This window comes from Amyelois transitella, chromosome 16 (genome assembly GCF_032362555.1).
Source record: "Amyelois transitella isolate CPQ chromosome 16, ilAmyTran1.1, whole genome shotgun sequence".
In the NCBI taxonomy this organism is placed as follows: Eukaryota; Metazoa; Arthropoda; class Insecta; order Lepidoptera; family Pyralidae; genus Amyelois; species Amyelois transitella.
In genome coordinates this window covers 719,965-736,042 of record NC_083519.1, presented here as the reverse complement: position 1 = coordinate 736,042, position 16,078 = coordinate 719,965, and the positions used below count along the sequence as shown (strand labels likewise).

General features: G+C 35.7%; 1 protein-coding gene across 1 annotated transcript in view; it reads left to right on the top strand.

Annotated features, from left to right (window-relative positions):
• The first annotated feature begins 15,859 nt into the window (after window positions 1-15,859).
• LOC106136126 (fibrillin-1) overlaps window positions 15,860-16,078 on the top strand; it is a 63,430-nt gene continuing 63,211 nt past the window's right edge. Inside the window, exon 1 of the mRNA XM_013336581.2 lies at window positions 15,860-15,976. Coding sequence (XP_013192035.1) covers window positions 15,974-15,976 — 3 coding nt within the window. The 5' untranslated portion in view covers window positions 15,860-15,973. The remainder of the gene's footprint in view (window positions 15,977-16,078) is intronic.

The window sequence follows — 16,078 nt, the reverse complement described above, 5'->3', positions numbered from 1 at the left end:
ACAGCTTTTTAAACACTAGTAAATTGTAATCGTTATCTACCAATTGATGATTTAATTTTTTTTGGCAGTTAATAGAGCGAATAGGTGTAAGTAGGTATTACAGATTATGGCGATGTATAAATCTGAAATAGTTGATCGCTAATAAAAGCATTTGTCAAAATAGCAATAATTTATATTCTCTTAGAATCAGATCACCAAAACCTCGCCGGGTAAAAAAAAAACATATAATGTGTTTATATACTTTACTGTAATTAATGTTAAAGTACTACAAATCGTCGGGGATAGTTCAAATCCGCGTAACTAGCATTGGATAATTCCGCGTATATGACAAATGTAGCCATTTTAAGTTTTCGCGAGTAATTCACGCAAAATCTTGATAGGCTGCCACCGACTTGAAACGAGTTCATTTCGAACAATCGGAAGCCAGAAATCGCCAAAAATAACAACACTGCGTATCTTTCGCGAGCAAGTGTCGACACCGCGTATGTGATTTGGTGACACCGGCACCAAGTTTGTTGTTTAATACATACATATGGTCACGTCTATATCCCTTGCGGGGTAGCCAACAGGCTTGAAAAGACTGAATGGCCACGTTCAGCTATTTGGCTTAATGATAGAATTGAGATTCAAATAGTGACAGGTTGCTAGCCCATCGCCTAACTAAGAATCCCAAGTTTGTAAGCCTATCCCTTAGTCGTCTTTTACGACATCCATGAGAAAGAGATGGAGTGGTCCTATTCTTTTTGTATTGGTGCCGGGAACCACACGGTACAAATGTTGTTTAATTTTGCAATAAAACTGTGTATTTACTTAAAAATTATCATTGCCAACATCAGGTAAGTGTAAATGTAATGTTTCTTTTCGTATATTTTAAATTATCAATTTCTAAACTTTTAAATCTCATATTTCTAAACTTTCCAACAGACTTAGCTCTGCCGCTTATGCTGTTAGGAGGATCCGACAATTGACAGATGTAGCTACAGCTAGGCTTGTTTATTTCAGCTATTTTCATAGTTTGTTATCTTATGGTTTACTTTTATGGGGTAGCGCGGCTGATATACAAACTTTTATTATTATTTTTATAATTCAGAAAAGGGCCATTCGAGCAATTTACCCACCGCATTAATATATCGCGAAATTTTAGGACCAAGAGACTCGTTAAGACAACTCTTTAAGAAAATAAACATACCTACAGTAGCGTCCCAGTACATTTTTGATCTTATAATGTATGTTAGGAAAAATACCTCTCTTTTTTTTAAAAGTTAGTGCCACATCTGATAGAAATTTACGTAATAAACATAAATTAGTCATGCCGTATCATAGGCTTAGCAAAGTCAGTAAATCATTTATGGAGAACTGTATACGATTTTATAATAGGATGCCTGAGTCTGTTCTTGATATGCCCAACCGAAAATTCAAAGAGTATGTAAAGAAAGTACTCTGTGAGAAGGCTTATTATAGGACTGATGATTACCTTAATGATAAAAACATCTGGCTTGAGCTTGGCACAGGAACCTCGTAATACATTGTAGTTTGATTTGAACTTAAATCAAAATTCAGTACACTCTGTACATAAATCTTTTTAAAATTGGCAATCCATAAAATATATATATATATTTTAATAATAATAAAATCTCATATAAATATATTAATCGGAACAATGTATTCTCTCGTCCACATTCTATTCTAAGTTTAATTGATATTATGAAGTTGACGTTGTTGAAGAAAATGCTGCTGTGAAATACCTAATTCGAACCTGCCTCTTATTAATTAATAGTAATCTATAACTGTTTACACCTTATAAATGAACAATTTGGTTAGTCTTTTTTTGTTAGAAATTATTACTATATATAGCTCTAGGTAACATATTATTACTTTTTGTTTAGTTACTTTGTTGATTTTTATAATTTGATTTTAATTATTACCTACATTTGTTACATTTATGTTACACTAGCGACCCGCCCCGCACTGGCTTCGCACGGGTGCAAAATTCGGAAAAAATTATACATAAAAACCTTCCTCTTGAATCACTCTACCTATTACAAAAAACCGCATCAAAATCCGTTGCGTAATTTTAAAGATTTAAGCATACAGACAAGCAGACTAAAATAGCGACTTTGTTTTATACTATGTAGTGATTTATCTAACATTTATTCATTTTGTCTAACTTTTATAAGAGGCAAAGATTTTGCAATAATTTTGTATAGATTTATTTTCTACATTGACAAATTTTTTTGTTAAAATAATGATATTTGTTTCATATCAAAACCGCGTACTTTCCCCATCAGTTCCATTGTTATAAGTTTATGGTCAAAGCAAATCCGCGTAATTGTCGTAGGGCCTTAATTATTTACTTAAATTGATATATTTTCTACCAAGAGATAGAACACATTACTAATTACTTTTTGTGTAAAAATGAGCTTTAAATTAATTGAATTAATAAAGTTATTAAGTTTTAACCTTCCCCTGTAAAACTGGATCTATTGCAGATACGCACCTTTTACGTATGGTAGATTCGCGGATTTGCACTATCCCCGACGAAATAACCAAAATAACTATCGTTAAACAGTTAAATAATAAGGAAGGTAGAACAACATATTACTAGCGCCATCTATTAGCGAAAAGTAAAACTACAAAAATTTTGACAGTTTTTCTAAAAACTGATTTCTAAATATGACTGCTACGGAAGTTGCTTTTAGCGCCATCTAGTAGCAAATAGTAAAATTACTATTTATATTAATAGTTCAAGATTTCTGACACAGATGGCGTTGCTTAAAATTCTGTAATTTATGAAAAAAAAAACGGAACATTTTGGTACTTGATTATAAAAAAAAAATAAAGACAAACTGAGACATGTTACTATGTTATATTATATTTTTCTAGTAAGAATTAGTTACATAAAATCAAAAAGGTTTTTAAAACGACATAGGTAGGTTCACAGAATATGTCGTAAATATTATCTTGTCACTTAGGTACACTTTGATGCGGTACTAATGAGATTCAAATCCGAGTACCTTTAAGTTAGTTCACTATCGAGCGGGTGCCATTAATCTTAATAATGCAAAACAATAAAGACTGTCAAATCTCTTATCAAAGTATGTATCTTCATACAGTCCGCACAGAAAGTGATAAGGCTGCGGTATGCGACCCACCACACAAATTTAAAATTTCAAAAAGTTTTATTCATTATTAGAGGATACTTCATTTCTTCCTTCATTCAAATCTTTTGACTTCACAACATTAGTTGACGTCAAATAAGTTTACTCCCGCTTCCAAAGCGTCAGTGCAGAAGAAGCGGTAACAAACTGCACTGCAGCATTTTCTTCAACAACGTCATCTTCACAACTATCCAAACTTAGAATAAAAACTCTCACTCTGTTTAGGATGCATTTCGCATGCATAATCAAATCTCATTGTGTGAGTAAAATTATCTCTACAGTAAAATATAGTCGCGTTTTTTTTTCGTTCACTGGTTTAAGCCATACATACGTATGCATAATATATCCCTTGCAGGGTAGACAAAGCCAACATTATTGAAAAGACCGAATGGCCTCAGTTATTGAGTTATGGAAATGATGGAATTGAGATCCAAATAGTAACAGGTTGCTCGCCCATCGCCTACAACAAGAATTCCAAGTGTTAGCCTATTCCTTAGTCGCCTTTTACGACATCCATGGGAAAAATATGGAGTGGTCCTATACTTAAGTGCCGGGAACCATACGGCACGAGAAAATTGCAGCAGTAATCATTTTATGTCGAATCTATACTAATATTTTAAAGCTGAAGAGTTTGTTTGTTTGAACGCGCTAATCTCAGGAACTATTGCTTCGAATTGAAAAATTATTATTGCGTTGAATAGACCATTTATCGAGGAAGGCTTTAGGCTATATAACATCACGCTGCAACTATAAGGAGCAAAGAAATAATGGAATATGTGAAAAAACCGGGGAAAATTATTCATCCTTGACGGCCTCAATGATGCCTAAAATAACTATTCCACGCGGACGAAGTCGCGGCCACAGATAGTTCGTCTTAAAACTTCAATAATGACTATTTGTCGGCCTCTGTGGCGCAGCGGTAGTACGCTTGTCTCTGACACCGGAGGTCCCGGGTTCGAATCCCGGCCAGGGCATGATGAGAAAAGAACTTTTTCTGATTGCCCTGGGTCTTGGATGTTCATCTATATAAGTATTTATTATAAAATATAGTATCGTTGGGTTAGTATCTCGTAACACAAGTCTCGAACTTACTTCGAGGCTAACTCAATCAGTGTAATTTGTCCCATATATAAATAAAAAATAAATAAAAAAAATATTCATGTAGGTTTAATTAGTTTCCATTTAGGCTACTAACTCTATTTTCGCATCATCAAGTTCAGTAGGCGAAGATAGGTAAACTGATAAGTATCTACATACATATAAGGCATTCTATAAAACATTTTCCTATAACTAACCCGGTTAACAATATTTAGGTCGCGTAATTATTGCCTCACGGTGTCACAAGTTTTATCTCTTAAAATAATGGCGTATGCTTGTTTGCTGTGCGAGGAGACCATGGTGCGGTTGAAAACATACATACATACATATGATCTCGTCTATATCCCTAGCGGGGTAGACAGAGCCACCAGTCTTGAAAAGACTGATAGGCCACGCTCAGCTGTTTGGCTTAGTGATAGAATTGAGATTCAAATAGTGACAGGTTGCTAGCCCATCGCCTAAAAGAGGAATTCCAAGTTTATAAGGCTATCCCTTAGTCGCCTTTTACGATGTCCGTGGGAAAGAGATGGAGTGGTCCTATTCTTTATTGTAATGGTGCCGGTGCGGTTAAAAACATACGTGCAAACACGCCTCTCCCCGGAGGGGTAGGCAGAGACTACTTCTAAACATTAAAATTAAAGGATATAGACGAAAAACAATTGTAGTATTACGCCGTGTGGTTCCCGGCGCCAATACAAAAAAGAATAGGACCACTCCATCTCTTTCCCATGGTAGTCGTAAAAGGCGACTAAGGGATAGGCTTACAAACTTGAGATTCTTTATTAGGCGATGGGTTAGCACAGCACACACTCTCCAAAATGGTGAGGATGCATACATACATATGGTCACGTCTTTGTCCTTTGTGGGGAAGACAAAGCCGACTGTCTTAAAAAGACTGTCCGGCCACGTTCTTCTATTTGGCTTTAAGGTAGAATTGAGATTCAAATAGTGACAGGTTGCTAGCACATCGCCTAAAAGTAGTATCCCAAGTTTGTAATAGGCCCTTTGTCACCTTTTACGACATCCAAGAGATGGAGTGGTCCTATTCTTTTTTGTATTGGTGCCGGGAACCACACGGATAGGGACTAAAAGGCCAGGAGTAAGAACTAGTTACATTAATTCGATTAGATATCATTCTATTGATTTTTAACAGCCTCCAAGGATAAGGATAGATTAGTTAACGCGTTAGTAACTTTAGATACCAGCAATTGCTTGTGCGCATGTTTCATTGGATCAATTGTTTCGGAGATAAAGTTAGTAATATTACGTAATCGTTAATAATTTTAATGCAGCAAGTCTGTTACCAGCAAAATACATACATACATATGGTCACGTCTATATCCCTTGCGGGGTAGACAGAGCCAATAGTCTTGAAAAGACTGAATGACCAGATAGATACCAGTAGAATGTAACAATAATATTTTGTAGGCTGTAGCGTGGTTTTCGGCAGAAATAGTTACATACATACATATGATCGCGTCTCTGTCAACAGTCTTGAAAAGACTGAAACGCCACGTTTAGCTGTAGTAAGGCTTAATGATAGAATAGAGATTAAAATTGTGACAGGTTGCTAGCCCATCGCCTAAAAATAGAATACCAAGTTTGTAAGCCCTAACCCTTAGTCACCTTTTACGGCATCCATGGGAAAGAGATAGAGTGGTGCTATTAAATTTTTTGTACTGGTGCCGGGAACCACACGGCGCTTACCTTCGCATCCACATTTAAGTCACGCGCGCTCCGCACTCTCAATTAATTCTTGATCTACATATCTTCAAGTACACCTTTCGATTTTTCTATAAAACAACAAAGAGATTCGGTAATTAGGTCATCTGTAAGGAGGCTGCAAACAAGATAAGATACGTTTCACAAACATTCGCTGTTGACTCTCTGAGCGCCGCCCGCAATCATCTGATGATAATTAGTATCAGATTTAGGATATGTGAAATTATTAAAGATTTAACCCACTTTAAGCTAGTTGCAAACAGTTTATGAACATTTAATAATTTGTACAATAATACTTATAGTTTCCATCCATCCATATCTTTCCCATGAACATTGTAATAGGTGGCTAAGAGATTATATACTTGGGATTCCTCTTTTAGGCGATGGACTAGCAATCTGTCACTATTTGAATCTCAATTCTATCATTAAGCCAAGCAGCTGAGCGTGGCCTTTCAGCCTTTTGATGACTGTTGGCTCTGTCTACCCTGCAAGGGCATATACCCGCATAGATATGAATATATGTGCTTATAGTTTTCCTTCGTTCCTTTCTTTTTCTCATCAACATGTTCTATTTTGTAATTCTTCATAGACTTAATGGCATCACGTAATTGTTTTTGGTATAATTTGAACGGGTATCAAGTAAATTAATGTTCAGATGTATAGTTAGATTCAGGTACTATTTTAAACCTGGATGACAAAGTTTACATCATTAAGTCATCCAGGTAAACACAGCCTTTAAGTTTTGTGATTATTTACTCTGTCTAACCCCGTAAAGAATACGTGATAATTACTACAAGCACACGTACATACATACATATAATCACGTCTATATCCCTTGCGGGGTAGACAGAGCCAACAGTCTAGTAAAGACTGATAGGCCACGTTCAGCTATTTGGCTTTAAGATAGAATTGAGATTCAAATAGTGACAGGTTGCTAGTCCATCGCCTAAAAAAGAATCCCAAGTATGTAAGCTTATCGCTTAGTCGCCTTTTACGACATCCATGGGAAATAGATGGAGTGGGCCCATTCTTTTTTGTATTGGTGCCGGTAACCAAGCGGCGCCACGCGGAAGCACAGGTATATATGTATGTCTTAAAGACTTTAAGAAGACATTTAGAAGGGGCAGGTCGATAAAAAATGTCTGGACGTCGTAAAAGATGATATGCGAGCTAATAGTCTGAAATCCGAGGACGCCGAAAACCGGACCAAGTGGATTGAGAAGAGTTGGAAGGCGGACCCCGGGTCCCGAAACACTTCTGTGGAGGGTGCAACTGGGACTCGCAGAGATGAGAGAGAGAGTATGTGTTAAAGATTTTTTTTTCCTGAATTTAATACGGACCTTGGGTCGGCTGTATGGAGTATTAGTCCTTTAGTTGCCTCTAACGACATGCAAATATCTCGAAGTATAATCCAACCAACTAAATATGGTAACATTAATATATATCACATACCTGGAGCAATAAAACATATGTTATTATATTGAGACATTTAACTGCTCAAGTGTCAATAACTATAATCGCTCAATTATCTGATTTATAAGGCGACGCTATCTTTACATGAGATAACTTTTAGCCCACACGAATACATAGTATTATATTAAGTATTCTTGTTTTATTTATCTTCCTTTATACATCACGTCTATATCCCTTACGGGGTAGACAAAGTCTGGGTAAGATTGATAGGCTATGTTCAGCTGCTTGGCTTAATGATAGAATTGAGATGCAAATAGGTTGTTAGCCCATCGCCTAAAAGAAGATCATGTCATTCTGGAATCTCATTTTCATTATTTAGCTTTTCGTGTCGAATCGGTAAGTTGCGCGATTAAAATGCGTGATGCGCAAAAAGGCACAAGTTCAAATCCCACCTCGGCCATTACCAATGGATAATAGCCAAATAGCTTAATAGCCAAATAGCTCAATGTGGCCTATATTGAAATTCAAATAGTGACAGGTTGCTAGCCCATCGCCTAAAAGAAGTAACCGAAGTTAATACGCTTATCCCTTAGTCGCCTCTTACGACATCCATGAGAAAGAGATGGATTGGTCCTATTCTTTTTTCTATCGGTGCCGAGAACCACACGGCACTAAAATTAAAATTAGAAGTAAAATTAACATAATTGGTATCTCGCTTGTCTCAACATCTCACAGAGATGTTAGAATTGTAGATAACATTCTCACATGTGATATGTAAACAACAATTATTTTATTACGTAACAGTCTGTTACTACCTACTCGTAACATAACGCTTTTTCACAATGCATCTGAATTGTCAGCTGAACAAATTTTGTATTTGTAATTGCACAGAAAATTACACAGTTTTATGAAATAGTACATACATACATAAATCACGTCTATATCCCTTGCGGGGTAGGACGAGACCACATCTTTCCACTTACCACGATCCTTGCGAAAGAAGTATTCTTTCGCTTCATCTTCATTCATAACTCTCTTCATACAAGCTTCGGCTTCGGGTACTCTTCACCTCACCTTTTTCTGGAACGTTTCCGATTAATCAGAAAAAAAAATAGGTAAAAAAACTTTTTAAGTTAAACGGTTTTATGTTAAACATACATTGCAATGTTTAATATAAATGTACTAAAAACCAAAAAAATAATAAAATAGATACAGTCGTGGGAATTATAAACATATGCATAGACTAGACTAAAATAAAACCGTGGGGCACGTCAATTGTCTACAAATTATAGACTTAATGTGCGATAGAAGAATCGTTTAATTCGTCGTTAGGCAGTTGACCCGCAGACGGTGCGCAAATTACTTACTATTTTGCTGGCTAGCGAGGAATCGTTTCACTGCTCGTAGTTTGTCTTTAATCGACAAAACTTATGATAAAAGTACTACTCGCTCAACATTATGAAACCCTAAAACTCGCTTAATCGAGCTTGCTAACTTGTTTCCACATTCTAGCCCTACTTATCACACGTCCATCGTTGTCGGTTGAACAACTGCCTAATTATAGTGTAACATTACAAAACAAACATTTTAATCAACGATTGTAGACAATTGACGTGCCCCACGGTTTTATTTTAGTCTAGTCTATGCACATGTTTATAATTCCCACGACTGTATCTATTTTATTATTTTTTTGGTTTTTAGTACATTTATATTAAACATTGCAAAATTCAAATTCAAAATTCAAAATTCAAATTCAAAATTCATTTATTCCTTAAAAATATGTGTACATAGAGGTGGTCAATAAAATATGGTGTCAAACATACTTTGCCATCTGAGGCGTAGGAAATAACATTATGTCAAATATAAATTAATAGATTTAGTTCACACATTGTCAATTAATAATATTTTGTACAGTTGGCCTATAGGAACTCCTTAACACTATAATAACATTCCTTCAGTAAATATTCATGAACTGCATTTTTGAATCTTCGGTATGGCAAACATTTTATTGCTTCAGGTAACTTATTATAAAGCTTTATACACATTCCGTAACAATTATTGAAATACATTTTTGTCCGCGGTACGTGACCGTGTACTAGTCTATCTCCACGTCTTGTGTTACGGGGATATATGTCAGATGCCTTCTGAAAAAGTGACAAATTCAGTTTAACAAATTTCACTATCTCTAAAATATATATACATGGCAGTGGAAGTATTTTAAATTTTTGAAAAAGAGGTTTACATGATATAAATGGAGCCACTCCTGCAATGGCTCTAACACATTTTTTTTGTACAAGAAAGGCTTTGTTGATGTCGACATTGTTTCCCCATACAATAACACCGTATCTAAGCACCGACTCAACATAACCATAGTACGCAAAAAGAGTAGATTCCAGAGAAGCTATTTTCCGCAATCTGGATAAGACATATACATATTTATTTAGTTTGCAGCAGATGTTGTTAATATGTGTTTTCCAATTAAAATTGTCGTCAATAGTAATACCTAAGAATGTCAAAATATTAGCCTGATTTAAAAGTTGTCCGTCATACTCTATATTTATTTCTTTATTTCTATTCAAACCTTTATTAAAATGCATATAGTTTGTTTTACTTAAATTAACAGAAAGATTATTTTCACTTAGCCACTTTATGACATCCTTTACGGCCATGTTTACTTCATGTTCATGTTCTGCCGATGTCTTTTCATTACCTTTTATTATTAATGAGATGTCATCAGCAAACAGAATAATTTTATGTTTTATTATACCTGGAAGTTCATTAATAAAAATTATGAAGAGAAGTGGACCTAAGACACTTCCTGCAATGTATGTTTAACATAAAACCGTTTAACTTAAAAAGTTTTTTTACCTATTTTTTTATTTTTTGGTTTTTAGTACATTTATATTAAACATTGCAATGTATGTTTAACATAAAACCGTTTAACTTAAAAAGTTTTTTTACCTATTTTTATTTGTTTTTGTAACGAATAAACTCAAAAACTGGACGGATTTGAATGAAATTTGGCACAGGGATAGACTTAACCTTCAGGAGTAACATAGGCTACATTTTATCCCACTGCTTAGATTTTAATTTTGAATAGTAAATTGTATTCTACTTGTTGAGACCTTTCGTTTGATACCCATGTTGATGGGATTGATAAAACCTAAGTTATCCTCCATTTTGTAGAGGCCGCCATCTTGGATTTCAACTTTTTATAGTATATTGTATTCTGCTTGTTGAGCCCTTTCATTTGATACCCATATTGATGGGATTAATGAAACCTAAATTATCCGCCATTTTGTAACGGCGGCCATCTTGAATTTATAATGATAATGAATAAACATAATTATATTGTCACCAAAATCCAAAGTGTATACAAAATTTCAGATTAATCGGTTGACAGGAAGAGGGTGAAATTTGAATTACTAAATTTGACCCAAGAATAAATAAAACAAACGGGGTGAGCTAAATAAAACCGTTTAATATTACAAAATAAAGCTTGGTTGGCTGCCTATTCCTCTTCGTCGCAAAGCTAGAATCCTATCCATGCTGTATACAATTCTCAACGACCCTTGTGCTCCAGATTATCTTAAATCGAAGTTCCCACTTTTAAGCGCTACCCACGCTCGATCTCTCCGCTCTTCTGAAAACCTTCTTCTGGCCACTCCTGCTCACCGCCTGGGATTCATGTCGAATTCATTCCAAGTGCAAGCCATTAGATTGTGGAATTCTCTTCCTGAATCTATTCGGAAGGCGCATAATAGATTTGCATTCAGGGAGCAAGTCCATGATCTTCTTTTTGACCAGTAGATTTCCTTAAACTTTACACAAACATCCAATGTATGTAGTATATGTATGTTTATTTTATATGGAGTATATATATATATATATATAGTCATACTTATGTTTGTAATATATTATATGCAAGTGTATTAAGTAACCTATTATTATTTATATTTATATAATTTTTTTTTTACAGTTATCGCACTACCAGTACATCCATCTCAGTTTGGTCCAAAGGTTCGACTGGCAGAGAATGCCTTGTGGCATTAAGTCTACCTGTTGTACATTTTACGTGCATGAAGTTTAAATAAATAAAAAAATAAGTATGGGGAAGAGGCTCCACAGACTCAAACACCCGATAAAGAATCGAATTCGGAAAAATTGAAAATCTTTTGAAATAATATTTTCAATCGGTCGTGGTTACAGAATAACCTCTTCTCCAGGGAAGTGAGGTTGCAACCAGGACCAACGCTCGGAGGACGATGCAGTGACTTCATTTTTATTGCCTCAACCTTGCAAAAACCTTACCCATCGCTAAAACTGCATTTACCTCATAATTTTCACACGTTTCAATGACGTGCCATGCAAAAATTTGGCGTCATCATAAGATTCACAAGGCTTAATACGAGATGATAAAAATAAGATTGTACGGTTTCTATGTGAGTATTATAGACGTGTAAAGATCACAGACGCGACATATATGAATATTTAAGTCCTTATTCGAAGGCCTACACCAGAAAAGCAACTACCTTGAATAATAAAATTTCAAAAATAAATATATATTACATATATACCTAATATAATGTATTAATTTGAAAAAAAAAAAATCATTATGATACACTAACTTAACTGATAAAGAAAATAATAATAGTTAAACTGAAACATGACATTACTATGACATCAAAAAATGTAAAAAAAGGTCTGACTAAGTAAAAATGGGTTCATTCATATCTAGGTTCCACGGTGGTGGGGCTTTATTGGTCGACTAGAGCCTGATTGGCGTGCGTAGCTTCATATCCGTTCATCTGAAACAAGAGTAAACCTAGGACCATAGAATACAAACTACATACATACATATATGGTCACGTCTATATCCCTTGCGGGGTAGACAGAGCCAACAGTCTTGAAAAGACTAAATGGCCACGTTCAGCTATTTGGCTTAGTGATAGAAGTAAGCCTATCCCTTAGTTGCCTTTTACGACTTCCGTGGGAAAGAGATGGAGTGGTCCTATTCTTTTTTGTATTGGTGCCGGGAACCACACGGCACGAATACAAACTACTGCTAAAATAAATACATTTAAATGTTTCTATCTATATCTTTTTATATCTGTCCCCGAAAGCGAATGGCATCCAGCGAATTGAGAGTGTAATCCCTGTCTAAACAGCGTAATGCGACGCGAGTAGTAAATACTTGGAGTGTTAGACCATGTTTATCAAAATTGTAAATACTACAGCGATCACAAAAGAGGGGTGTTAAAAGATTGGTGAGGTTGCTTATGCTGTGAAGTTTAGGTAGAAATTAAATGTGTTCTAACATATTCCAAGGCTGGTTGATAAGTAGCAGAAATTGTTTTCAGCGACTCTGAGCTTTAAAGTCAAAATATGAAATATCTAGCTAACTTTTCGATTTCAGTAATCGGTCATACCTTGTTAATTAGAGCCATATGGTCATCATTTGGCCCTAGTTCATAATCATCAACATGATCGTCGTTTCGTGCATTGACTTGTCTTTCCACATCCTCAAAAGTGATAGGCAGAGGCCTGCCCAGAGAGGATGCAACGGGATAAATTTCTGCAGGAAGATAGTGACAGCCATTAACTAGCCTGTTTTCTCAATTAAAAGAAAACTTTGTTGGTAAGCCAGCATCGAACTAGGTGAGTTTGAGACAATACCTATTGCCACCTGAACATATGTCCATGAGACGAACGATCAACAACAAATATAGGCCACTTGCACATTGAGGGCAAAGATTACAAAAACATTGTAGAGGAGACAAAGTAAAATATAACTTGACAAATCTGCTACCGATGATCTTGTTATAAACATACATACATACATGCACATAATCACGTCTGGATCGCTTTCAGGGTAAACAGAACCAACAGTTTTGAAAAGATTGATAGGCCACGTTCAGCTAGAATATAGAATTTAAATTCAAATAGTGGCAGGTTGCTAGCCCATCGCCTAAAAGAAGAATCCCAAGTTTTAATTTGTTATAAAAAGTTCTTAAGATTCATCTCTAATCATAAGCAATTTTCGTTTTTTAGTGATTATAGAAAAAAAGACAATAGAGATAGGCAAAAACAATCAGATGAAGTCAGTGCAGGCAGACTTCTAGACCAATTTAGCTTACCAAGAATTGTAAAGATACATATAATCACGTCTATATCCCTTGCGGGGTAGACAGAGCCAACAGTTTTGAAAAGCTGAACGTGGCCTACGTTCAGCTTTTCAAGGCTGTTGCAATTTCCGAGGCTGCTCCAGAATGTCGGATAAATCGTTATCTTGTGTACTTTTAAAACTGAACAAAATGGCACGAGGGACTCTATTTAAAATCTTACCTTACTAGCGGTTTGTTTTCAATAAGTCTCCCCTTTTTACCATCCCAATCTTTTCTAGTTGATCTTAGCTGGTATGTGCTATGTAAGACAAGAACAAATTTTGCATACGGACAAATTGCAATACTACCTGATACGGTTAGTAATTTCGGCAAAACTGTAACAATCATAAATATATACATACGGTCACGTCTATATCCCTTGCGGGGAAGACAGAGCCAACAGTCTTGAAAAGACTGAACGGCCACGTTCAGCTATTTAGCTTAATGATAGAATTGAGATTGAAATAGTAACAAAAAAACTTAAAATTTCATTCAGAACTGTAACAGCTGAACAATATTCTTTGTTCACGTTTAACCTCTGCAGGTTAAGTGCCAAAAACACATTTTTAAAACCAACACAGAGCGGATAGTTGACGCATTTTGGATTACACACCGGGTTGGTATTCGAAGGTCGGCCCAGGGTTGCTCGGTTACTGCAAATGAATAAATATCCGATCGGAACAATGTTCTTGAAAGTCTAATTGAACATGCTGTTGGAAAGAGCGCAGCAGATCTTTAATTCGGGAACTGATGTCATAGTGAAACAGCTGGTAATGGAGCGTGACAAATTATTGTTATAATAGATTCGATTGCGAATTAATAAGTATGTTACATCACCAATACTGCCCTGGTATAACTAAAATGCCGTTATCTGCCAAATCCTTGTTTTAAGTAAAACGTTAAAAACTGCGGTAAAAATTTAAACTGATGCCATTCATCAATGAGAACGCCTATTTATGACTTAAAGGTAGGTACCAAAAAGTCGTATATACAGATCGAAAGAGATTTTTTTTTCTTATTTTACTGGTAAAAATGGTGTAAATCCTGATGTCAGATAACGGCATTTTAGTTATACCACGGCAGAATATTATCTGAACTTTTTAAAGCAGGAGATATAAGGAGGACCCAGAATCGTTGACGGTGCATGAAAAATTGAGCATAAATGTAAAGATCTTTTAAGATCAAGCCGCAAAAGACTATCTTTTAAAATTGAGTTAAGCGAAATTCGTAATCTCTTTATGACCCCATCGAAAATAGATCTGATAATAATTCTTCTTTATATGCCCTTCGCGTTTCCTTCGAGACTAGAGGCTTGACCGTCTTTAAACTACGGTCTTATTAGAATACACTAGTCAGATAATTTTCAGTTAATGAGCAAATGTGACTTTATATTAAAAATATTGTAAATGTGAAAGTGCATTACAATTAAGATCCCTATAGAGTTAGTAAATTTATAGGGACCTTTTGAGTGATATTCTCTGGTTTTCAAATGTAGGGCTACAAAATATTAAAGTTACAAGGGTTCTATAGCATTGTTCATAAGGAAATCCAAAATTAAAGCTCACTTTTTGTGTATTCATTACTGTAATTGGCTCACGGCTTAATATTTGAATATCACCCTATGTAAATCTTAATAGATATCTTCGGACTTATTTCACTCGTGTAAAATTTTCTATTTTTCCTTAAGTCTCTTCCCGTGTCCAATTGAGGCGGACCTTGTTTAGGGGTTTCTTAATTTTATTTTCAACAGGTGATCATCTAGGCGTATTTTTTGGTCACTTTAACATACATACATATCATCACGTCAATATCCCTTGCGGGGTAGACAGAGCCAACAGACTTGAAAAGACTGTAAGGCCACGTTCTGCTGTTTGGCTTTTTGATAGAATTGAGATTCAAATAGTGACAGGTTGCTAGCCCATCGCCTAAGATAGAATTCCAAGTTTATATTTGGCCACTTTCAAAATGATTACCACGCGTATCATTGTAATCAAGTAATTAATTACTTTAGGGAAGAACTTGAACGAATATATTTCTATCACTTACCATCAAGACAATGATACGCATGGATATAATGAATTAGGTCAAAACTATGAAGCTACAATCGCAACAAAATTCTGGAAGAAGAGGTATCAAAATCTAAAGCGAGGCGCTAAAGCGAACGCAATAAACAAACATTTGGGTAAAGAATAACATCCACTAATAACGTAACGGAAGCACCATCGATCTAAGTGGTTGGGCAAACGTGCGCGCGCGCTTGCCCATTGATAAAGCTCGCAATTTTACTTGTCAGTCGGGAGTGTGCTGCCATCCGGAGCAGACCTCCTATCGTGCGCTCCAAGGCGCTTATCTTCCATCCGGGCGTGGAAGTACGCGGCAACCACGCTACTCTCTGGGTGCCCTCGAGGAACCAGTGGCATGGTAATTTGTGATTAATCCCCTCAGGATAATGCTCATTTTTCTGGACGGATCCCGCTGCCCGCCTATTGTCTCGAATAGAATAAAATTGGTATCGTATTACGT